The sequence below is a fragment of the Semicossyphus pulcher genome, unplaced genomic scaffold (genome assembly GCF_022749685.1).
Source record: "Semicossyphus pulcher isolate SPU_LCO1_2020_fin unplaced genomic scaffold, fSemPul1.0.p SCAF_14, whole genome shotgun sequence".
Taxonomy (NCBI): Eukaryota; Metazoa; Chordata; class Actinopteri; order Labriformes; family Labridae; genus Semicossyphus; species Semicossyphus pulcher.
The window spans coordinates 7,755,746-7,780,034 of record NW_027211648.1 but is presented as its reverse complement, the minus strand read 5'-3'; the positions used below and the strand labels follow the sequence as shown (position 1 = coordinate 7,780,034).

The following is a 24,289-nucleotide window of genomic DNA, read 5'->3' as shown; positions in this document are numbered from 1 at the left end:
AGTTTTACTTTTTACTAATCTGCATCATGATGTTAAAATTTCTGCAAACTCTGCTTAACTTTATTAAAGTAAATCACAAGAAGAACAGATTATTTTCCTGTAAACAATGCAGCACGCGGAGAAGGAAATCTTGCTTGGAAGTCGTTTATGCTAACCACTGGCTACCCGCCCGACATGTTCACCTTTGTCCACAGAGGCTATATCGTCGTCAGACTATAGGCAATGGGATCTTAGATTGGGTCTTGTGAAATAAAGTGTTTTTGACATAAAAGCAGAAAATATGCATTATTAATTAGATTCATGAAATTGTGTTACTCTGAAATTCTTTTGCATGACAAAATGTGTGCAGAAAGGATGCTTGAAACCACCAGGAGGATTAAAAGTCTGTGCTTACTCGGGGCTCTGAGTTTAAGTCTGTGGAAGTGAAGCAGTCTGCAGTGACTCTGCAGTCCTGGCTTTGAGTCGTGATGCTTTATTGCACAAAGAGCTGCACTGAAAAATCTCTGCTTTGACTAGTTTGACCCTGATTTCTAGAAACATCAGGTCAAGGATGGAGATGAAAGCAGGCGTGTATAATTAGCTGTCAGGACTGAAGAGATTTATCCTCTTGAGGAGGCAAAATGCTTTTTTATCTAAACGTCATATTGACTTAGTTAATACCGAATGTAATTGCTCTGTCATATCAGCCTTTTAATCCTAAAGTAACGTGGAGAAATGATTTGTGTTTCATCCAGTGCATCAGATGATATTTGTGTTGCTCTGTAGATGTGGATGTAGACAAGCCAGACGAGAAATCCATCATGACGTATGTGGCTCAGTTCCTCAAGCACTACCCGAACCCCCACCACTCTGAGACTGATGGACAACACGATGAGGTAGTTTGTTTAAAACTTATACTTTATATTAACTCACTCCTTGTGTTGCAATTTTTAAGTTGTATATATTGTTGCCATCCACATTTTTCACATGCAGAGATCATAACAGTATATGCTTAAAAACATGCTTTAACTGCTGCTGAGGAGTTAGTAGTCATTGTAAGCTTGCGCCTGCTATTTTTAATGTCTGTTGTGTCTTCACATGTTGCTTATCAGTTCCCATGAATCCAAATAGTCACAGCATGAACACAGCAGTTATATAATCACCCACAGTTTGTTCACCATCACTACGCTCATTTGATTTCTCCATCTACTTATTTCCTTTGCGCACATTAAGCTGATTCTCGGCTCAATTCCAACTTTTGCACTGTCAGTGCCGGTGCTTCAGGTGAGAGTTCAGGTCATAGTGCTGCATGCTTTCTGTTTGGAGTGTGTTCCCATCTCTCTCTTCACCCATTTCCCATCCTCTTTGCTCTTTTTCCCCCTCCTTGCTATTCTAATGCATTTTTTGTGGTGTGTTTGCATCTCTTTGTGTGCCTTGCTGCTTTCCTGGATAGTTTGGTCCTCAAGATATAGAGCAAATGCTCGAGGTATGTTTCACTTAATTAACAGTCTAAACAAGAGGTTTGAAGAAGACTCGAGTGTCAATACCCCCTTTCCTTCTGCCTTCACTTTTAAAACTAATCTGAAATATTAATATCTTGTTTATTCTGGTCCTAAATTGGGGTTTTGCTCTCTTTAATCTGATCTGATGAGATGTGCCTGGAATGCCAACATATTGCATGCGTTTTTTTGAAAATAGGATTAATGTGTTTGTTCCTGTGATTCTAAGCTAAATGTTCCCTGACTGTGACAGAGAGAGGAGAGGAAGATGCTGAGGGAGCTGAAGGTGTTTTTAGACCAGCTGGAGAGAGATGTGCTGCGGGCACAGGGAGCAGAGGGAAACCTCACTGACAAATATCAGGTGAGTCAGGCCTGCAAAGACTCGAGCGCTCGTTACATAACGTTGTGCTTTGACAAAGACATTTATCTCTCTTACCACACGTCTCTCCTATTTTTATTTTGCAGGCATTTAAGAGCTTCCGTGTACAGTATGAAATGAAGAAAAAGCAGACAGATCCGCTGCTTCAGCCCGTCAACAGAGATGGCAAGCTTTCAGTGGATCAGGCTCTGGTCAAGCAAGCGTGGGACCGCGTGTCTGCCAGGGTAATAGCACTGCATATTCTGTACAACATGAATAATTTATAACATAGCCACAAAGAAAGCTGAATTAATAACCATAATTAATTAAACTTGAATTAAAAAATGCTGAGAATACATAATATGTTGTCTGTTTGCTTTAAAATTGCTTCGCTGTAGTGAAAGTTATTATATCATGAGATAAACTCAACTCGGGGCTCGTCTCTTCACTGGCTGCCAGTGAATGTTCAGTGGGGTGAGAGCGTTTGAATCAGAGTTTGTTCAGAGAGGAGGAGACGAGAACAGAGGAGGTTTTGTTCCGCGGCACTCTGCCTCTCTGGACATCCACAGCTCGTCTAGACTGGCATAAAACGCTTTTGTAGCCTGAAAGCTTGTCAACATGTGGAAATGTTTTGATCAGCGTCGCCTCCTCTATGGTGGGATCTTGCGTCGGTAGAGTGGGGTTTTTAACGGATGTCAATTGCAGCTGCTGGACTGGCACATCCATCTGGACAAGTCCCTGCCTGGTCCCCTGGGAGTGATCGGAGCCTGGCTTCACAGGGCGGAGATGGCTCTGAGAGAGGACATTCCTGTTCATCACGCTCATGAAGAGACGGCCAATGTTCTTCACAGGAAGCTAGAGCAGCACAAGGTAACAGTGCACCTATATGTCATTTATACAAGTACAATACATACCAATGTGGGCATCACAGTATGTGCTTATATTTTACAGGAGGTCTTGAAAAACTTGGAATTGCACCGGCAACCCTTCCAGCAGATCCACAGGGACAGATCAGTGAATGGGGTACCTGTCCCACCTGAGCAACTCCAAGACATGGCGGAACGGTAAGACCATCATCAGAGTAGTTATTATTTCTCACTGTCTTGTGAATTTATTTAAAGGGCCGGTATGCCGATTTTCAACCTCAGTCCTATTATGCTATAATGGGGAGCTAATGCCATTATGGTAGAAAATAAATGCAGTTTCGCTCTGTGCCTTTAGAGGACGCTATCCACTTCCCTCCACCAGAGTACGTAAAACACGTCATCTGGCAGAGGCCAGGGAGCTCGCTAAACTACACTTCCTCAATCTAGGAGGCCCGCCTCCGATAGATCGTCTCGTTCAAAATTGTCAGGTTTGAAATGTAGACTGCAGACGAAGCAGGCCGATATATTCTAGTCGTATTTCAGATTCTGTACCGCTCTGAGCCATTGCCTGCAGCGATCAATTTCCTTGACTGGAAAACTGTAGTATTTCACACCAGCGTCTCTCGCTGGGCCGTCCGTTTCAGAGGGAGGGGCGCAATGCATGCTGGGTGTTGTAGGAATGTAGAATGGGCGAAACCACATGCTGTTTGTACAACTTTCTCCACAGCTATGGTGACAACTTCAGATATTATTGCTTCTATTGATGACATAGAACACCAGCTTTGACTGACAGTGGATTTTTACAGGGCCAAATCATCAACATGATTTTCTCTAGTTCTATTTCTTCTCTAGTCTTTTATGCAATGATCAAAAGAATATTGTATATATGTTTCATTTGCAGGTTCAATTTTGTGTCTACATCATCACATGCTCACTTAATAAAAATGGAATTCTGGGAAATGAAGTATCGCCTGATGGCATTCCTCATGTTGGCTGAGTCAAAGCTCAAGTCCTGGATCATTAAATATGGCAGACGGGACTCTGTTGAGCTCCTGCTGCAAACCTACCTTGTAAGTGGAAATTATTGGCGTTGCAGTTGCACTTTTTGAATGTCTTTCTCTTGCAAACTATGTCACCTGTATTTTTAATGTTTGCCTTTCCTTTCCAGACCTTTGTAGAAGGCCACAGGTTCTTTGAGCAGTATGAGATCATCTACACCGGCCTCAAGCAAGCTGCAGAGGTTTATGTAAAGTCTGACAGCCAAAGTAAGACTCCTTTCTGTTTTGTTTCCCAATTTGTGTGTTATTTATACATATGTGTATGTTTGTAATATAGTCTTATTATTGATTTCATGTTACAGGGTCTAAGACCTGTAACAAAGGTAAGTCCAAACACAGTCCGACAATCTTTTAAACCTGAACTCTGCCTGTCTCCTGAGCCGTTTCTTCCTGTGATGTGGGACTGCATTTTTCCTCTCTAACATACTTTCAATCCCCAGAACTGAAAAATCATAATATTGCATTATGCATGAAAAAGCTTCAATACTTGCATTAGTTGGAATGCTATTCTAGCACGATCTTTCTGACCTAACACGCTGGAGCATCAAACAAATTGCCAAACGATCAGCAGACATAATCACATGTTGTACAATTGATACCGATTTTAGTTTCAACTAAACTGAACTTATTCCATTTATCACTTTCAGTCGATGAAGCAGAAGGGGTAAGTAAATTCCTCAGTGAGGCCACAGCTCAGTGGAAGAACCTGGCTTTAGAGGTGCGCAGTGTCCGCAGCATGCTGGAGGAGGTGATCTCTAACTGGGAGAAGTACAGCAGCACGGTGGCAGCTCTGCAGGCGTGGTTAGAGGACGCTGAGCAGATGCTCAATCAGTCAGAGAATGCCAAACGTGTAAGTAAAATCACAGGTGCTATGATACACAGTAAAGATTGAGAGTGTGATCATCTGGAGAGTGTGTGCCCTCTGTACGATATAGCTACAGTCTTTTTTTCTTTCTTCATTCAGGATTTCTTCAGAAACCTCTCTCACTGGGTGCAGCAGCACATGGACATGAACGATGCCGGGAACTTCCTCATCGAGACCTGCGATGATACAGTTTCACGAGATCTGAAGCAGCAGCTTCTTCTTCTGAACGGGAGATGGAGGGAGCTGTTTGTCAAAGTCAAACATGTAAATACAACCTGTATACAACCTTGTAAACAAACTTAATGTGAAGAGAATCATACAAGGATACTTTTGTTGCTCAGCTTAAGCTTTGAAAAAGGTAAAAAATGTATTTACCGTATTTATCTGTTTCATTGACAGTATGCAAGAGCGGATGAGGTAGATAAGTTGAGGCAAGACTACCAAGATGGGATTAATACCCTGAAAATGTTCATGGACGCAACCAATGAGAAGATGAACGCTCCTGTCCAAGTATCTTTCCTGAACGTCAGAGCCTTTTCACAAGATGTTGAGGTGAACAGCTGATGTGACCATAATTTTCCCTTATTTCTTCCTTTCTTCCTTACAATGAAAAATCATTATAACTACTGTATATGTCCCGACATGCTGTAGGAAATCAAGCACAAAGTGCCAGCTATGGAAGCTGCCTGTAAGGCAGCGAGCCGTACCGCTCAGCTGTTGACCAAAGACACGCCACAGGAGGAAGTTTCACAGATGACAGATGTGATGGCTTCCATCAAAGAGCAGCTGAGCAAGGTGTGTGCATTTCACAGTTAACATGACACAAGTTTTCACTATCTTAATAAACTATGAACCAAAGCTTGAATATACTATTTTTGGTGCTTGACAAAACTAAAATCTGTTGTATTATTAAAATATATAAGGCAGCCTTTTTTACATCTCATGCTAATTACATTCAAATATGGTTTCAAGGATTTGGATAATGAACGAGCTAAATGTGTTGTCTTCATTCATTCACAATTTCAAAAAAGGATGCAGTTTTAGAGATTATTTTTTTGCTAGCATTTTAATTGCTGCGTTAAAGCTTCTAAAGCCATGGTTATCAACTGGTGGGTTGGGACCCAAAAGCTTTTATTTTGAAGGACATGGGTATCCTAGTAGCGTAGTTTAGTCGCACTCCATGTATTCACTGATTGGGTAATCCCAGCTATACATTCTTGAAACTTGATGAGCCCTACAGTAGTTGCACTTATGTTGCAGTTTTTAGCATATTTCTGTGAAGGGGAATATTTTCCTCTGATGTACTGCCACCAGTTTGGTTGAGTATTATACTGTTGTCTTTTGGAGCTGACATACTGTGATGTTTTGTTCGGTCGCACCATTTTTCATTAAATATATTAGAGTGGTTGAAAAAATCTGAAATTTGGGTTGCGATTTGTCATCATGGAGGCGGTGGTGGGTCCTGAGGCGAGACTAGTTGATAACCACTGTTCTAAAGAAATGTATTGCTTTTTGATGTCATGGGTTTAACTTAAAGCAATATTTCTGTTATTCACTTTAATCACCATGCTGTCTACCAAATAGGTAAGGGAGAGATGTTTACCTCTGCTGAGGGAGTCCCAGTCTCTATTACCTCCACTGGAAGAAATGGAGAAAAACATCACAGGCTTCTACCAGGCTCTGGAGAAGGCCAGTCATATCACCAGCACCACCGACTCTGAGGGACCAGTGGACTTTAAACAGAAATGCCAGGTAGCTTACGTATATCAACGTCCTACTGTATCAATTTTAATCCAAAGATAAAGAATTTAAGACTGAAAAGAAGAGCGTCGAGATATGAATAAATGGCTAACACCCTGCTTGTCATTGAAAACTGCAGGAGCTGGCGACCTTCACACACAGCTGTAAGAAGTGTCTGACAGCAATAGAGAAAAACCATCAGACCATCCAGAAAATAATGAACAGCAGTAAAACCCTCCAGCACATGGATATGAGCCTTCTGCAGAAGAGAGTGTCAGATCTGCAGTCCTCCTCACAGGTACTGTACACCTTTTTTCAGATCTGTTCAGCTTTCAGAACACTTTTAACATTGAAATAAATAACTCATCTGTGTGTTTAGGCCATGATTAAGGAATCGACCGAGTGGAGGAAGCATGTGGAGGCAAACAGCAGCCTCATGAAGAGGTTTGATGAGTCACGGGTTGAGCTGGAGAAGGTTCTTAAAATGGCACAGAACTGTCTGACAGAAAGAGGCAACCCAGAGGAGCTGCTCAAGAAACACACAGTAAGAAAACAGGCCCTGTGAAAGATTCAGGACAGTCGATACAGTTTAACCACGATGGCTACTTCACTGCTTTGTTTTGTGTTAGTATGCTAGTGCTGATGAGAGACCAAAATCCTCCTTGCTATTATCTTGATTGTCAATGCCATACGCAGCTGCACATACAGTCTAAATTGAGCCTATTTGAATACCACAGTCTATCCTGGGACAGAATGGAACAATGTAAAGGAAAAATGAGTGTTAAATACCTATTAATACACAGAATTAGAAGGATGACTAATCCTGTACAAAGTGTGACACATAATGAGGTGTTATTATTTTGCAGGAGTTCTTTGGCCAGCTAGATCAGCGGGTCTTAAATACGTTCCTCAAAGCTTGTGATGAGCTGACAGACATCTTGCCAGAGCAGGAGCAACAGTCGCTGCAGGAAACAGTCAGGAAGCTGCACAAACACTGGAAGGTAAGCACCTTATAATGTTGTTTTCATATTACTGTGTGATAATATTTTCCACAGATTAGTGTTGTCTGAATGATTTTGAGCATGGTGCGATTTAAAGCTACAAAATGTTATGCTATTTATACTTTATTTTATACATGCAGTTTGGTCTCATGCATCACAGAGACAAAATACTTGCTTTAAAAATTATTAGTATATTTTATATATGTGATTTAGCATCAGTTGTTTACATCAATTGGCTGCACGGTGGTGCAGTGCAGTGGTTAGTGCTGTTGCCTCACAGCTAGATGGTTCCTAGTTCCAACCCTGGTTCAGATGTAGAGGGCCTTTCTGTGAGGAGTTTGAATGTTCTCCCCGTGCATGCGTGGGTTCCCTCCTGGTACTCCAGCTTCCCCCCTCAGTCTAAAGACATGCTCGTTAGGTTAACTCGTGACTCTAAATTGGCTGTAGGTGTGAGCGTGAGCGTGAAAGGTTGTCTGTTTCTGTGTGTCAGCCCTGTGATTGACTGGGTGTATCCCGCCTCTCGCCCAATGGCGGCTGGAATAGGCTCCAGCGCCCACACAACCCTGAACAGGATAAGCGGTATAGCTACTGGATTGATGGTTACATCGTTATATAAATATGTGTATTTGGAAAAAAGGGCTTTGAATTGGTCACACTGTTTACATTGTTTGTACTACATCAATTGTGACATTAGTTGTAAACTAAACTAAACATATAAACTATATTTATGCGGCTACTTTTACATTTGAGCCAAAGAAGTTGCTTTACACAGACAGCACAAATTGAAAACTGTTGCATTTCTCCTTTTCTAGGACATTCAGACAGACTCCCCCTTTCACCTCCTGCATCTCAAAGTGGAGGTGGAGAGGAGCAAGCTGATGGTGTTGCTGCAGGAGTGTCAGGCCGAGGTGACCAGGGAGAACCGCCACCTGGCCAGCATGGGGAGCGAGAGGCTCATCAAGGAGCACAGGGTGAGCGCAGAGCGGCTCGCCGGCTGGCCAAGTTTCGTGTATTGATTAACCCAGTGTGAAATTATTCGATACCAATTCAGTGCTGTGAAGCAGTGTGAGAATTTTTAATGAACATGATCCAAAAGGACTGAAGCGCTTCCAGTTTCAAGCAAATACTGTCCTCAATTTGCAGCGTACTGTGTATGAAGCATTAGAACACTGAAAATCATGCTATATCCTGTCTCAAAAGTGTTTACTTCTAACACAAAACTATATTTGTTGTTTTTCTACTTAAGGCCTTCTTCAGGGAAAAGGGTCCTCAGTCCATCTGTGAAAAACGGCTGCAGCTGATGGAGGAACTTTGTCAAAAGCTCCCTGAGGGTGACACAGTCCACCAGACCCTGGAAACAGCGAGGAAGGACTTCTCTGAGGTCAAAGAGGAAATCGAGAACACTCATCAGAAGCTAATGCAGCATCAGGATAAATGGAAGGACTACAACGCAAGGTACTTCTTATTTCGTTCTCAACCCTTTAAATAGTGACAGGGGGTACATGCATACAGGATAGGTACTTATAGGAAGTGTTAAAGTTGATTTAGCCTGTTTTGACTGTTGCAGTGCTGTTGGAGAAAAAGCAAACTGTGGTCTTCTTTAACCAGACAGCAGCCTGCATTCATTGCATACCTAAAGTAATTTCGTCATTCAGTAGAGATGAGGGGAGAGAGTTGGGCTGAGGAGAATGTTGGCAATGATAGATAACAAGTGCAAAGTTTAACTACCGTAGCATAAGTGCACAGACAAAGACTCCTTATTCTGCTCCATGTTTTCTTCATGGTCAACAACCATAATGCACATAACATAAACACAACTGTAAATATAAAGGAGACGGAAACCAGATAACGCCACTTGATGTGAACGGTCCTGTTTAATCCTTATGGACGGATTTCTTTGAAAATACAATCATGATAAAAAGTTCCCAAAATTGTTCGCAAATCTTCAATTGTTGTTTGGCGATACAACTGATCCTGTCATGATGTTTATTTGTTTGAAATTTACTGATTTTCCTTTTAAGAATGTCTTTTTAAACAAATATTGATTTCTTCATTATCTTGAATGAGTCCTTCCTCTGTCTTCGATCAGTTATCACAGCATGTTTGTTGATTCATGAAAAAAAACAACTTGCCTGTAATAACGTCACAGCATGCAGAAATGCAACCTTTCTTTTTCACAACCAATGACTCATAAAATCTTTTTCAGTTTGCAATTTTCCCTTTGTGCTGTGAAACAGGTACGCTGAACTCTCCTGCTGGCTCATATCTAAAGAAAGCCAACTGAGGCTGCTGAGAAACCGAGCCAATGACCCCAGAAAATACGGGCAGGTGAAGACCACCATCACGGTGAGTTAATCTGTTCACCCCACAGCCCATCCTCCTCACCTTCTCTGTGATGTGTCACTTGTGATGTGCTCCTGACTTGTCAGTGTCACTGCTGAGGAGACTTTATATACACCTTTGTGTCATGTGACTCTTTCGATCATTAGTTCATTTGGCAGGGGACATGCACAACACAACTGTTGGGCCACAGTTAGCTATATAGCTAATTTCCATGTTTGGTCCCTGGGCAGAAAGATCTAAAAACACACACATTACAGTACAGACTATTACAAACAATACAAATGAACAAATTTGACAAACAGTACGTTTTAAGTACTATATCACACTCTCATGTTGGTTGCAGGAGCTGAGGAATGATGCAGAGCTGCAGGAGGGGAACCTCAGCTGGCTGAAAGCTCGTATGGCTGTACTCATTGAAATCTCTGCTGACAGCGATGCCCAGAGGCAAGGAAGCGCTCTGAGCAAACTCTCTACTGACTTTAAGGGTCTTCTTGCTTCTCTCTTGGAGGTTAGTGATGTTTCACTTGTTTTCTTTTAGCTGCTAGACACAATCCAGTCATCATACCCCTTCTGAGAGTCTACAGTAAACTGCTTTAACATTTAAACCTAATATAAGGTATAGATGATTGCACATTCTTAAGGCAATAGCACTTTATAAGTAAGACGTTTGATTGTATTAAACTTGACATACTGTACAAATCATAATGTTGGTTCTCATTTTGTTTGTATCTCTGTTGTATCTCTCAGGCTGAGAAGATGGTGCTGGCTGTTGGGGATTGTGTACAGTTCAGGGAAGAGGTACAAACTACTTTGGATGATCTGGTTCAGGGGCAGAAAGAGGCTCAGGCTGAGGTCACCAAAATACTGGACTGTCCAACAGTCAGAGAAGCCCAGCAGCTTCTCCTCGTCCACCAGGTACCTTAGAATTTTGATTATTTGGAAGGCAATGTTTACTTTAGAGAGAATTACAATAGAGTAACAATTTGAATGTGTTCTATATCATACAGCAACTTTTAAAACGCTTAAAGCTGAAGAGGAAGGACGTCCAGCAGCTGATCACCAGAGGCCAGCAGCTCCAGGCTGAGGAGGGTTTGGGGGAGACTCTGCAGCAGGACCTGCAGAATTTAGAGAACACGCTGAGCAAAATGGAGCAGAGCATGGATTCACAGGAGCAAAGCCTTGAGGTGAGCAGTGATTCAAAAAACATTTGGGGTACTATTCTTTATATAAAGACATTTTTAAGTGAAGCAACGGTCATTAATTAGCATTTAATGGAAACCAATCTTGGATCACATCAGCTATAGTCTGACGACGATATAGCCACTGGTCACACCTGTGAACATGCCGGGGCATGTAGCCGCAGTTAGCGATAAACTTAACAGTTTTTCTTGTGATTGACTTTAATTAACGGGTCTTACCTTTGCCGAAATTTCAACATCATGATTCAGATCAGTAAAAAATAAAAATGAAGCTTTGTCAGGTCTGTCGTTAAGAGGAGAAGAAAACGACTTTTAAAATGCTCGTTTGTTGAACGGAGGTCGGATCGATCATCATCAACGCTAAACGACCTTCGTGAGGGAATTTATCTCAAGTTGAATTTTAGATCCAGAACAGACTGTTAGCTGTTAGCATGCAGATGTCTGTTTATAGAGAAGCTAATAAGAAGCTAAACCGTCATCAGATCACGCTGATGTGAGCCGGGTTGTCATTACGGTGCATTACATTCCGCCTGCTGCCGCTCTTCACACAGACTGTTTTTCCTGCATACGCCGCAGCCTGCTGATACGTGATTGGTCAATATTATTCGGACTACAAGCGTACTACAAACACTTGCCGTCCCGGAAATCCACATCCTTGCTTACAGATTCTACATTTCTATGTAGATGGGATGTTTTTAATGTGAAGCAACGGACTGTAGTTCTGTGCCCTAGACAAATTTTGTTTCTTTCTGTTTGGGAAAATATAATTTACTCTCTCTGTCTCTCTGTTAGTAATACTTTGCTCCAGCCTTTCTTTGGTAGCATTTAGCATTTAGCCTTTTAATGTTTTTTTCTCTGCTTTTTGTATGTCTTGTGTTTTATCTCAATGTACACAACTTCTACCTGACCAGGGGCTATTAATGAAAACAACACTTAGATCATATTGATGTTAATAAATATGTGTTGTCCCTTATGTAAATGCATAAAGCCAAGTCACATGAGTAAAGAAATCCCTGACAGATGTACCAGGTGGACAAAGAAATAGTGAATGCTTTAAATTTAGCAGCATTTGTTGAGAATAGTTCTGAGTGGAGGGTAGAGAGTTCAGATTGATGTTTTCTGCTGAGAGGGCTTGCCTTCTGAAGCTTTCCTGTCTCTTAAGAAGATAGTGATGCAGCGAGTCCTCACACTCTCAGTAGATCACAGACAGGATGGAGATGGGAGTCTTGAAATGGAAACTTTGTTGAGCTTCTCTGTGTCAGAGAGGATGCATTATGGGAAGTAAAAGATACTCTGAAGGGTGCATACAAATAATACCCTGATGTTTCCGACTGTGCAGCAGAACCACTCAGCCGCCTGCGGAATATTAACTGTGCTTCCTCTGTCGATATGCTGACTCATCACCCCTGCTGATGGAGCCAAACACGAAGGTGTCACCTGAATACTTGATGTGGTTAAGCTCGATTGGCAGAATATGTGTCATTTGTAAAGTAGAGTAATTATAAATTAAGTAATTATTATATACTACATTCAAACAAACATAGCATATTATCTGTTGCTCTTGCTCCTTTTGGACCCAAATTGGCGCCCAGTTAGTGACGCGTTTTCCGTCACCCAAGCAGTGGTTGGTCTGGCAGAGAGGGTAGGCGGAGCTAAGTGGCTGCTTTTCCGGTCTCTGCAGTGTTGCAAGTAAACAGTAATCTGCTATGGCTGAACAAACAAAAAAAAAGATGGATGACAAGAGTTACAACCGGAGCCAACCGTGGACGTCACACATGCAACGCTGTCTGGATATCTGGGAAGTGTGCTCTCGCAATTACTGTTAATCGCCATAGGTGCCGCCAAAGAGAACCAAACTGAGATCTTCAAGATTACAACTTTAATTGAACATGAATTATATTAATGCTTTATCATCTCCAGGTCACACTGGGGGCCTGGCAGGAGTTCGACAGCCAGCAGGAGGCCGTGCATGAGTTTGTTAACAGAGCACGCTCGACGATGGAGAGAGACCTGAACTTCAGCAGTCCAGAGAGCCTCGCTGTTGAACTCGACCAGGCCAGAGTAAGGAGTCTAACTGTGGACATATATTGAGGTTTACTCTTGACATTTTACCTGCTGGAAGTATATTGCTCAAATGAATAATATGTCTAATATATGTATTATTTTGTAAACAGGTGTTGCTGAAGCAGTGTGAAGCAGAGGCATCACATATGAACACTCTGCTGAAGAGAACGACAGAAATCCAGCTCGGCCCGAAAAACAAGACGCTGCTCTTACAACAAGCTCGTTCTCTCAGCGAGCAGGTGGACAAAGTCGAGGCTGGGCTCAAAAAAGAGTAAGATGATGCATCTTATCCTTGTTGCTTTTCATAAATAAGATTAGTAGTCATCAGATATGCCTCATACTACAATAAGCAGAATTTAACACAAAAAGAAATGCCACGGTAACGCTGGGGTATGTGATAGTCAATTGAGAATCTTTGTGTGATAAATTACCCAACACAATCTGCAGCTACAGCTGTGACTGACTAATTTCGCTTATTTATTCTTGTGTCTCAGTTTCAAGACCCTGGAGGAAATGAAAACCCAGTGGGATCAGTTCGGAGCTGGCTTTGAAACCTTCTCCTTGTGGATTTCTGACAAGGAAAAGCAGCTGGATGCACTTAAATCTTCTGCTTGTCCTCTTGAGCAACAGATCAACACTGTAAAGGTACCGCACTGTGGATCATAAAGCTACAAGGGTCTGAAATTGCCTCCTAACAGTAATCTTAGCCAATCAATAAGCTTGACTCAAGGTGTTAAAAAGCAGCAACACAGACCTTCTTTTCTGACATTGTCTCTGCTTTTTACACCTGCATTAGGTCTTTGTATTAAACACAAAGGGACAAAAATGGTAGTTAAGAGTGGGTGTAACTATGTAGCAAAGCTGTAGTAAAAAAAGAAGAAGAATTTGCGATGCCTGTAATAGCCAAAGCCATCAACCTAAGTTATAATTATGCCTCATTTAACAGCTCCTCAATGCCCAACAAGGTTTTGTAATGTTTCAACTCCATTGGACAGTTAATGAAGACTTTTGCATCCTTCCCCGCATGTCTAGGCTGTTGACGCAGAGCTCCAGCAGCGAGCTGAGGTTCCTTCCCAGCTGGAGGCAGATTCCCAGGAACTAGCCAAGTTCGTATCTTCAGGGGAGGCCGCTCGCGTCAAGGCCCGACTCACCCAAATCGGCAGGTACTGGGAGGAGCTGAAGGAGAGCGTGCAGCAGCTTGATGGACAGCTGGAGGAAAGTTCATCTCACCAGGAGAAGTTCAGAACTAGCCTAGAGGAGGTAAATGGGAGTAAATATAATGACAATGTAGACAAGAAAAGATACGGACCTATCATAAGTTTGAATTTTTATCCTCTTTTAGGTGCAAGCATCTCTTAGTGAGCTACAAACAAAACTGGAGCATCCCATCAAGTCCTGCACCTCCTCCTCAGAGACCTACAAAGCTCTACAAAGCCACATGGTGATGCGTCGTTTCAACTTTGTACTTGTGTTTTTCCAGCTGACAGGTGATGCCGTGTAGGTAACTGTCTTGTCTATCTGTTCCCCAGGATGTCTGTCAGCATCTGGAAAAGCTGAAGGGAACCTTGCTGTCTCTGTCAGCCGGAGCCCGCAGACTCAGTGACAAAGAGCGAGCAGAGAGGACTGTGACACAGCTAAACAACAGCTACGACCAAGATGTACAGGAGGCGAAGGACAAACAGAGCGCTCTGGAAAACCTGCTTTCTCTCTGGCAAAAGTAAGGGATATTGAACAGACCTTAAATGTAACAAATGTTGGATTTTAAAGCAGGTGAATGGACCGTTTCTATTGATGTGTTTCAGGTATGAGAAACAGCGGTCAAACTTTGTTTCCTGCTTGGAGAGGAGTGAAGCTGCTTCCAAACCAGAGAGTCAGTGTCTGTCAGCTGACAAAGCCAAGCTCCGCACAGAGCTACAAGATCTGCAGGTACTACATACTATACATACTCAAATATTTTTTATAATATTAATATATATAATTTTCAAACAAATAAACATATTCTTTAACATAAATGGTTGCTTGATGGGAATCAGATTTGTGTGTGACTTTTCCTACAACATGCTTAATAAGTTGTCGATGCCCACACATCAACTTACAGGCCCTGCACTCTGAGGTCCGGTCCCTTGAGCCCGCTCACGCTGAACTGGTATCTGTGGGGACTTCCTTGTGTCCCACTGCACCAGAAGAGGGAGTGAGGCAGCTGAAAGACGAGCTGGAGACACTGCAGAAGAGATTGAATGTTCAAAATGAAGGCCTTCCTAAAAGGTGGGGTAGTCCTAATCCTTTACAGGTCACACATTAACCTGTCTGATCAAGCAAGTTCAATGCAGTCAGTCTTTCTTTGAATGCACACATTTTGCACGTCTTTCTTTCCTTTCACTAACTTTGCTGCCATTTCATCCCCCAGGATCAAAGAGCTTCAGAGCCACCTCTCACTGGTCGAGCAGTTTGACCAGGCCCTGCTCAAATTCTCCCAGTGGAGCGAGACCATGCTCTCAAATCTGCACTCAGCTTCTCAAATCAACATTAGTAACCTGCAGTCTGCCACCACACAAGTAAAGGTAAGAACCACACATCGTTCATCCCTTTTTGCATGCAGGGTGCACTCCATTCAGAGCCACTTAGTCAGTTATCAGACAAATGCTTTTTTGCTTAAGAGCAGCAACTGATCATCTATCAATCACCTTTGACAGGAGACCCAGGCGGCCGTGCAGAAGCAGTCCAGTGTGAGACAGAGCTTGGAACAGCAGGCCGAGAAGCTCTGTAAGTTCTGTGAGCCTGGTGATGCTCAGCTCCTCCGCAGCAGAGCGGACAGCTGTCTGCAGCCCTACCTTGAGGCTCAGCACACAGCTGAGCTCCAGTTAGAGTGCCTTGAAAGGCTTGAGGCTTTCCTGCAGACGCACGGTGTGGCTGCAGGGGTCTTACGTGGTCTGAAGCAGACTGTGGAGAGTGCTGGAAGCTGGGACCGTGGTAAAGTAGAAGAGCTGCAGCAGGAGCTTGCAACGATTGTCCCAGACATCACCCAGCTCGAGACTCTGGCTGTCAATCTGGACAGCAGCCTCTGCAAAAGCCATCTCCACATTGGTGCTGATGAGGGTTCTCGCAAGTCCTGCCGCATGCTGGCTGATGCACTCAGTGCTGAGCTGGATGCAGTGAGGAACTTGCTTGGTACCAAGCAGAGTGAAGCAGAGGCCCTGGGAGCTCTGTGGACCTCATTTAGACAGCGGAAAGAACAGCTGCTCAAAGCTGTGGAGGACATCGAAGAGAAAGCCGACCACCAGAGCTTCAAAGAGCCCAGCCTGCACGCGCTACAGCAGAGGTAAAGTGTTAAAAGAGTGAATCAGATGTTTACAGATGAAATGGGAACATGTACAACAGCAACATTTTATTCCTCTGATTGTCAGGCTAAGGTTCTTCAACCAGATGGAGGATGAGCTCCAGTCACACCAGCATGAGGAGCAGTGGCTCAGGGACAAGGGCAACCAGCTGGCTAAGAGAGATGCAGAGTTAGCAGGGGAGGTGCTGAGGGAAATCAGCCTGCTGGAGACCACATGGGAGGACACCAAGAAGCTCATCACAGAGAGGTACTGAAGGAATGGAAGAGAGTGTCCCGTGCTACTGAGTCAGGAACTGCTGAATTATTAAAACGTCCATGTTTTTCAGTGTTGGTAATAAACGTTTCTCTTTCTCCGACAGACAAGAGCAGTGCAATGTTCTCGTTGAGCTAATGAGGGAATACCAAATCCTGAAAACCTCCATCAGCGGCATTATTGATAGCACTGAATCTCTGGTTGACATAAGCTCTGTTTTGAAGGACCCAGAGGAAACGAGGAGGTCACTAACCAAGGTCAGGTCAAATTATTATTTATTATTTATTTATTATAACAACTCATGACCCAAATCGAGATGTAAAAGATATCTTAATTCTGGGTTTTAAATGCCTTTGCCTTTACTCCTTTTGTAGCACGAGGCAATGAAGATAGAGATGGCTAGCAAGCAACATGAACTGGACCAGTTCTCCAGTAAAGGAAAGCAGCTGGTGGTTGAACTGAAGAAGATCCCAGACTGTGACGCTCAGATGCTGAAAAAGGATATGGAGACACTTGTTGATCAGTGGCTGGATGTAAGTCTGACTTCGGGGGTTTCTACAATCAGGATGTATACATTTAAAGTTTCCTTGATGTGTCTTCAATAGTTTTTGGACAATAATGGAGGACTATAGGACAATACTTATTGATAGGGTCAGTTCTTTGCTGGTTTTGTTTTATTTTTTTGTAGGATTTGTAGACAGAAAATACAATATTTTAAGAGTTGAATATTTGCAGACATGATTTTACTCAAAGTCAGTCAACATTTGATTATGTATTCGTGTAACAGACAGCACTTCATCTGTGTGGTTAAAAGAGCAAGTGGGCCACAAAAGGTGGGGATTCACTAAGACTGAATTGCAGCCGCTGATAACACCATAAATTGAGCATCATTTGCACCCACTATCTGCTCCGTCTCAAGGCCAGATTCACAAAGCAAATTGCACTAATGATACTCAGCAAACACGGCCATAAAGTTTCACAGATCTGTGCTCTCGTTTTGTGTCTGATTGTGGAGAGAAGCTGTCTGCATCTCCACTCTCTGCTGCGCGGTGCTTTTAGCGCTGGTGTTGGTGAATTAGGTGCTTTTTGCCAAAAGGATCATTTGCATAGAAAGGGGCCAAATTGGCCCTGAATGTCCCATAATGACTCATTTAAATACACGCAAACGGCACAGGAAGAAAGAGATGCTGTTTGCTCTGCAGCGCACTTTGGGATGCATACAACCCTCTGTGTTTGCATAGGTTTAGCAGGCAAAAAAGCTGTGCAATCCTTTAGTGAAATTCCCCCTAAGTGTAATGTTTTTCTTTAAAATGACCAAGTACAAGTTGTGTTCATGAATTCATCTAGAAACATAAAGTTTATTGTGGGGCTTTAAAGTCTAAGTTATGTTGCATTAACATGGCAAAATAATATTAAACATTATACTTATTTCAAGGTGACTGAGAAGATAGATGACAACATCGATCGCCTAAACCAGAGTATGGCGCTGTGGGATGATGTGCGTAAAATCAACGAGGACACTGAGAGCTGGACGAGCAGCTGTGTGATTGAGCTAAACGAGAGCCTGAACAACCTCAATGACAGTCAGAAGGTGTCCGCGAGGCTCTCCGTGCTCCAGGTGAGATTTCTGGTTTCATTGTAAAACTGGGAATTAATTTGTTTTACCTTTTGGTGCCCTATAAGTTTGGTTTTCCACATAACCAACAAAATCATTATATATAATAGCTCCCTTCTTTATGAACTTCCTGACAAGTATCACAAGGTTAAGCATCTTACAGATAACCAAAGAAAGCAAATGGTGTAATGCACTCTTCATGTTTTATTCATCCACAGGCGGAAATGGGCGAGAAGGAGCAGAAACTTCAGACCCTGCAGAGCAAAATAACAGACCTAAAGAAGTGCAGTCAAAGTGAAGAGACTCCTGCTAAATTACAGGTAAAAAGACATATATAACCTTACTCTTTTCTGGGTTGTAATACTGTATTTCTGAGGTGATACTGCATAAACCAACAAATATTCACCGTCTCTGCAGACAAAATAGGTCCTCCTCTCCATATGCATGCTTGTCACCCAAAACTTTCATTGTCCTTGCTCTAGGTGCTGGAGAACGACCTCCGTAAAAAGATCAGCACAGTTCAGAAGCTACATGAGCAGGCCAGGGGAAACCTCATGGACTTCACTTCCCAAAGGAAACAGCTGGAGGACTACATCTCACAGATGTCTGCATGGCTGAAAAGTATGGAGGATTCGCTTGTTTCTTCTCCCACTGGATCGGATCCTGAGGACATCTGCAGAGTCAAGGTGCTTCCTCGATAACAATGAAAGTTGCCTTTGTAAACCTGAGAAAAGGGAATTTCCATGTCAGGAGTTGGGATACAAAGTTTAAGACTTTCATTGGTCTATGAATTGTCGGTGTTACAGAAAGATCATCCTTGTTTTTTCATAGAAGGATTTGGCAGGAAACTAAACTACATTGTTCAACATGTTTTGAAGGATCTCCAAAAAGAGCTGCAAAATCAGCAGGGGAGTATTGACTCCACCAGGGAGAGCCTGAACACCCTGTGCAGGAAATACCCCTCTGAGGAGCTGGCTGGTTTGGGTTCAGCTCTCACCGACCTCATCAAGACCTACGAGTCTGTGAACCAGCTCTCTGCCAGGACGCTGGCGTCACTGCAGAACTGTCTTCAGCAGCAGTTCAATGGTGAGAAATCGTGTTAAATTATATGAAACATAAAACTATTGCACTTCCTCCTGTTTCTAAGACTAGATTGAGTCTGCAGCCTTTTATTGAGAAGCCATGCCTCAGTTAGTGACCACTCAGATTACAACTGTGTCTACTTCAGCAAGACAAAACAAGATTCTGTTACACTTGATTCAGTTTCAATCTCCACCAGTTCTTTACTCTCTTTTGCCCCTGCTTCCTCAGAGCTGGTTCAGGAGTTTCATCGTTGGCTTTCAGAGCAGAGGGAGATCGTGAAAGAATGCTCTGACCGATCTGGAGACACCCAAATTGTGGAGCGTAAACTACAGAAACTAAAGGTAGTCTTTGATGAGGATGAGAGTTTAATTTGCGATGATTTCTTATCTACAACTGATGTAATAGAAGAATAACCAACATTCATGATTCATACCTGTCAAATACAAAGTTAAAAGTGATGTGTGTCATCTGTCAGGGCGCCATGGATCGCGTTGAGGAGGGTGAGGTTCGTCTCACTCAGGTCTGCGAAGAAGGAGAGAAGCTCCTACTCCATCTCCCCAAAGCCAGCGCGGGGACGGTGCAGCAGCACCTCTCCTCCATCCAGCAGGACTGGGACAGCTTCGTGGAGCAGTGCAGACAGAACCAACAGATCCTAGAGGACAGTGCATCTCTCATGAAGGGGTAGGAGACTCAAAAATGTTGACTATGAAGCACCTTGTAAAACAACCATTTTAAATATTGCATTTGTAACTCCCTGAAGGTTTGAGGGTCGCCTCAAGAAGCTGAGGTGGTGGTTGGAGCACATGGAAAAGAGGATGACCACAGATTTGCTTGAAGCCAAGCAGCGTGGTCCCGAAAAGGCTGTCCTCGAGCAGGTGGAGGAATATCAGCAAGAAGTGCTCAAAGAAAGGTGCTGAATGTGCTTCAAGACTTTTAATTTTCCCCAGATTGTCCCCAGATGGCTCTTTAATAATTCTCACCAATGAAACATCAAGTAGTGTTTGAAGTTTTTAAAAATATTTTATTTCCTTTTCCACAGGGATTCATTTGAGCGCTTAGGTCAGGAGGGCCAGGCACTAAATGAAGGTGGGCGAGGCGATGGTAGTGAGACAAGAGTGTCGGCTCAGCTGCAGTCACAGCACCAGGCCTTGCTGAGACGTGTGAGAGAGAGGCTGCGCAGCTGCCAGCTCACTTTACAGGAGCAACAGGCCTTTGAAGACACACTGCAGACTACCTGGGGCTGGCTTAATGGAGTCCAGGAGCGCCTGGCTTCACTCAACAGCACAGTTGGCAATAAAGAGACTCTGGAGAAAAGACTTGGTCTTGTACAGGTCAGTGAATAATGTCCTTATCCATAAAAGTTATTACTTGTACTGCAGTGTCCTCCTGAAGCATTTTTAATCACAGAAATAATCTCATAGTTTGCTCATAGTTCTTTCTTGCTGTTTTGTATACATGCAGGATATCTTGCTAATGAAGGGTGAAGGCGAGGTGAAGCTCAACATGACTGTAGGAAAAGGAGAACAGGTCCTGAAACACAACAGGATGGAGGGGCAGGAAGCCATTTGTTCACAGCTGCAGAACCTGAAAGATGCCTGGGCCAACATGTTGATGACTTCCATGAGCTGCCACAGGTAGGAAATGTGTTACTTTCTGCACCCACCCAACAGTCTGGCAAGGGGCTAATACTAAGTAATAGTTATAGTAACATAATCTAGATTAAGTGAATTAATTTCTTATAAGATGTTTTTACTGTCCGTAGCCGTCTGGAGTGGACAGTGGCCCAGTGGACGAGCTTTCAGGAAAGTAAAAGTCAGCTGCAGCAGTGGATGGAGTCAGTGGAGCAGGAGGTGGGGATGACTCTGCCTCAGCAGCCAGGCCTCAAAGAGAAGTCTGCTCTTCTCGAGCGCCTCAGGGCCATCCAGGCTGACGTGGACGCTCATGCAGCAGCACTGTCACGCCTCACAGACAAAGCAGTGGAGATGCACGAAAAAACTGGGGACCAGACCTTTGGACCAGAGACGAGGGCGGAGCTCAATGCACACTTTGCTGATATATCAGCTGTTGTCAAGGTGATCTAAACACAGGAACAGATAAAAAAAGATCTTGCAAATAAATGCTGAATCATAGATTATTACTCCTGCAAAAACAGGGTTAACCAAAAAGCTTTCAAGGTTGCAATCTCCCAATTACCCTGACACAGGATTTAGGATTTAGCTTAGATATTTGCAACTGTTTTTAATCACTATCATACTTGGCCAGTATTTGGTGTTGACATTGTCTTTTTCTTGCACAAAGGGTAAAGTGCAGTCCATGCAAAACATCGTGTCTGAACATGAGCAGTACCTTGATGCTCTGAGAGACTTCAACGACTGGCTGATTTCAGCTAAAGAGGAACTCCAGCGCTGGTCCGACCTATCAGGAGACTCAATCTCCATAAAAAGGAAGCTCTCCAAGGTGCAGGTGAGAAACTTTAACTGTCATGCATCCGAAAAAATCTACATGCTGCTTCTGGTCACATCCAGGGGAGACATGTAAGTCATGTAATATGTAGTCCAGATCCTTCTTCCAGTCAGGTAGGTACTTGTTAGTAACTTAACTTTTTTTAATTGGACAGAGATGACAGTTGTAACTCCATTTGCCTTTTACAGGAGCTGCTTGACTCTAAGCAGCGAGGCAGAGAAAGGCTGAACAGGGTTCAAAGATGTGGGGCAGTGGCAAGAGATCACACTGGCTCAGGGGGCTATGAGGCTATGGAGCGAGAGGAAGCAGCCCTCGTGTCTTCATGGGAACAGTGGGAACGTGGAGCACTGCAGACGCGGGCCAGCCTGGAGACTGCCCTCTCCCAGATAGCCAGCTCCGAACAGGAGTTCAACAGCCGGTCAGCACAGCTGGAGCAGGACCTGCGGGACCTCAGTCGTCAGCTGAAGGACTGGCGTCTGCGGCTGGTTCAAGCAGAGAGACAAAATGATGGAGAGGAAGCTGTGAAAGGCTGGCAGATAGCAAAGGTAGGTCTCTGCTTAGTTTATGCTAATGCTAATGTTAATGTATTTTTTGACTGCTCATCCGGGGTTTTGAATTTATTTTCCACACAGGAAACTTTGGAGGAACTTGTCAAAGCTGAGCCCATGTCTGATAGTCTGAAGACGCAACTCAATGATCTGTGCAGATTCTCTAGAGACATGGGCACCCAATCTGAGAGAGTGTCTGCTTTCATAAAGGATTACAACAGGTGAGACCATTTTAGAATGTAGGAAAATGTAGCATCTACATGCAACTTTATGTATTTTAGACTATTATCATAGAATAGCTGTAGGTTTTCTGGTTGCCAGGAGTAACCGGAAAATCAGTAACACGACACTGGTTGTTCTTTTGTGTTTGAGACTGTATCTTGTGGTTTTATTCTACTTGATTGAAGACTGTGACAAAACTTAAGCTTATTAAATTGATTTCTTAATTAATTAACAATGACACAATGAGACAAAGCCCTGTTTTTTCCACTATTGTTTCTAGCCTGAGTCTCCAAGCAAAGAGGGAGTGCCAGAGCAAAGAGAAGCTGCTGGAGCAAGGGTTTCGCTTAGCGTTCAGAGAGTTCCAGCAGTGGTTGGTCAATGCAAAAATCAACACTGCCAAGTGCTTCGACGTACCTCAGAACATCAGCGAGGCCTCATCTAGCTTGCAGAAGATTCAGGTACAGCAATCAAATTTAATAACTACTCATGGTAGTTGAGAGGCACAGAAATAATCTTACATTTAGTCAAGACTTAACTCGATGTAAGATCAGTTTCACTTCATGCATGACTTGTCAGCTCATCTCTTCTTCCCTCCACAGGAGTTTCTAAGTGACAGAGAGCTAGGTCAGTCAAAGCTGAATGCTGTGGTCGTCAATGGTGAGCTCGTCTCTACTGTCGCAGCTAAAGACAAAGTTGATGCAGTTCGGGCTAAAATGAACACAGCCAGAGAGGACTGGAAAAACATAATGTCCAACCTGCACAACAGAGAGACCAGTCTACAAGTAAGCACCTACAGGTCCTGTCTCACCGACCAGGGCCATAGTGAAAATGTTAATGGGGACATATTTTAGCTGTGCAGTCAATTTTCTGTTATTGTAATGTGTTTTTGAATCACGTTGGTAAAGTTTGTTTCATGTTAAAAATTATATTCATATTTTAATTTAATTAGACCTTAGCCATGATTGGCTGACAGTATTTGGAGTGACCGTGTAGCCCCTCCCCCACGTGTGCAACCCCACATGGGGGAGCAGCCGCACTGCACTGTCAAACCAAAGTTGTAAAACACATGGCCGCTCTAGGATCGGTTATTCGGCCTTATATGTACGAGCCAGAATCTCCAGGAGATATCAGAATTGTAAGCTGAAATCTTGACAACGACTTGACTACAAGCTAGTGCGAGAAGGCAGCCTGAGGTGAATGACGGTGAATGATGATTGGTCGATTTCAGTGAAAGTAAGGTTCTACGTAGAAACCTGCAGCTGTTCTGAACAGCCCATTTCAGAGGCGACCTTTTTAAACATGTGATTCTGGAAAAACAGAGAATTATGCAGTTTTCACTTTAAACACCCCAAAATATGAGAATATCCATTCAAAAGATGTGGCCCCTTTAAGATATTTTAAGTCAAGGAAACGTCTTCACCGTCTCTTAATATCGTCTCTGTGTTTCAGAACCTTTTATCTCAGATGAAAGACTTTGAGGCGAGTGCTGAGCCCCTTCAGGAGTGCCTGAACGCCACGGAGCTGGCTGTACAGGAGAGCAGCACAAGACTTCATGATCTCACAGCCAAAAAGCAAGAGCTTCACAAGTTACAGGTACCAGCGTCCACTGAGCCTGGAACAACCCACCGCATGTTCAAGACCACTCATGTTTAAGTGCAACAACAACTCAGTGCTTGAGCGCCAACCTGACTCTTCCTGTCGTTGGCAGAAACTCACCTTTTGAGCTCTGTGTGTTTTAGCTTTACTATTTTAAACTGCAAACAGCTTATGCTAACTGCCATTTTCTTACTTTTTGA

The 24,289-nt window shown here is 43.2% G+C and overlaps 1 protein-coding gene across 2 annotated transcripts in view; it reads left to right on the top strand.

The window, feature by feature from the left end:
* The window catches only part of syne1b (spectrin repeat containing, nuclear envelope 1b), a 76,709-nt gene that overhangs the window by 11,398 nt on the left and 41,022 nt on the right, over window positions 1-24,289 (top strand). The window contains exons 8-60 of one of the 2 annotated variants that reach the window (XM_069661403.1): window positions 766-875; window positions 1,213-1,263; window positions 1,433-1,465; window positions 1,732-1,839; window positions 1,944-2,081; window positions 2,542-2,706; window positions 2,788-2,900; window positions 3,604-3,772; window positions 3,871-3,967; window positions 4,063-4,083; window positions 4,408-4,610; window positions 4,725-4,889; window positions 5,025-5,177; window positions 5,277-5,420; window positions 6,210-6,377; window positions 6,505-6,663; window positions 6,745-6,909; window positions 7,232-7,366; window positions 8,179-8,337; window positions 8,613-8,821; window positions 9,604-9,712; window positions 10,053-10,217; window positions 10,457-10,624; window positions 10,717-10,893; window positions 12,829-12,969; window positions 13,083-13,243; window positions 13,467-13,617; window positions 14,005-14,232; window positions 14,315-14,413; window positions 14,502-14,689; window positions 14,775-14,898; window positions 15,071-15,237; window positions 15,380-15,533; window positions 15,666-16,291; window positions 16,377-16,556; window positions 16,669-16,819; window positions 16,937-17,095; window positions 17,998-18,180; window positions 18,396-18,497; window positions 18,660-18,863; window positions 19,056-19,263; window positions 19,489-19,601; window positions 19,736-19,941; window positions 20,021-20,170; window positions 20,300-20,591; window positions 20,722-20,894; window positions 21,023-21,332; window positions 21,559-21,723; window positions 21,912-22,268; window positions 22,356-22,492; window positions 22,774-22,951; window positions 23,093-23,275; window positions 23,943-24,086. In XM_069661403.1, the coding sequence (XP_069517504.1) occupies window positions 766-875; window positions 1,213-1,263; window positions 1,433-1,465; window positions 1,732-1,839; window positions 1,944-2,081; window positions 2,542-2,706; window positions 2,788-2,900; window positions 3,604-3,772; window positions 3,871-3,967; window positions 4,063-4,083; window positions 4,408-4,610; window positions 4,725-4,889; window positions 5,025-5,177; window positions 5,277-5,420; window positions 6,210-6,377; window positions 6,505-6,663; window positions 6,745-6,909; window positions 7,232-7,366; window positions 8,179-8,337; window positions 8,613-8,821; window positions 9,604-9,712; window positions 10,053-10,217; window positions 10,457-10,624; window positions 10,717-10,893; window positions 12,829-12,969; window positions 13,083-13,243; window positions 13,467-13,617; window positions 14,005-14,232; window positions 14,315-14,413; window positions 14,502-14,689; window positions 14,775-14,898; window positions 15,071-15,237; window positions 15,380-15,533; window positions 15,666-16,291; window positions 16,377-16,556; window positions 16,669-16,819; window positions 16,937-17,095; window positions 17,998-18,180; window positions 18,396-18,497; window positions 18,660-18,863; window positions 19,056-19,263; window positions 19,489-19,601; window positions 19,736-19,941; window positions 20,021-20,170; window positions 20,300-20,591; window positions 20,722-20,894; window positions 21,023-21,332; window positions 21,559-21,723; window positions 21,912-22,268; window positions 22,356-22,492; window positions 22,774-22,951; window positions 23,093-23,275; window positions 23,943-24,086 (8,918 nt within the window). The remainder of the gene's footprint in view (window positions 1-765; window positions 876-1,212; window positions 1,264-1,432; window positions 1,466-1,731; window positions 1,840-1,943; window positions 2,082-2,541; window positions 2,707-2,787; window positions 2,901-3,603; window positions 3,773-3,870; window positions 3,968-4,062; window positions 4,084-4,407; window positions 4,611-4,724; window positions 4,890-5,024; window positions 5,178-5,276; window positions 5,421-6,209; window positions 6,378-6,504; window positions 6,664-6,744; window positions 6,910-7,231; window positions 7,367-8,178; window positions 8,338-8,612; window positions 8,822-9,603; window positions 9,713-10,052; window positions 10,218-10,456; window positions 10,625-10,716; window positions 10,894-12,828; window positions 12,970-13,082; window positions 13,244-13,466; window positions 13,618-14,004; window positions 14,233-14,314; window positions 14,414-14,501; window positions 14,690-14,774; window positions 14,899-15,070; window positions 15,238-15,379; window positions 15,534-15,665; window positions 16,292-16,376; window positions 16,557-16,668; window positions 16,820-16,936; window positions 17,096-17,997; window positions 18,181-18,395; window positions 18,498-18,659; window positions 18,864-19,055; window positions 19,264-19,488; window positions 19,602-19,735; window positions 19,942-20,020; window positions 20,171-20,299; window positions 20,592-20,721; window positions 20,895-21,022; window positions 21,333-21,558; window positions 21,724-21,911; window positions 22,269-22,355; window positions 22,493-22,773; window positions 22,952-23,092; window positions 23,276-23,942; window positions 24,087-24,289) is intronic. The other variant, XM_069661402.1, reaches the window with a different exon arrangement.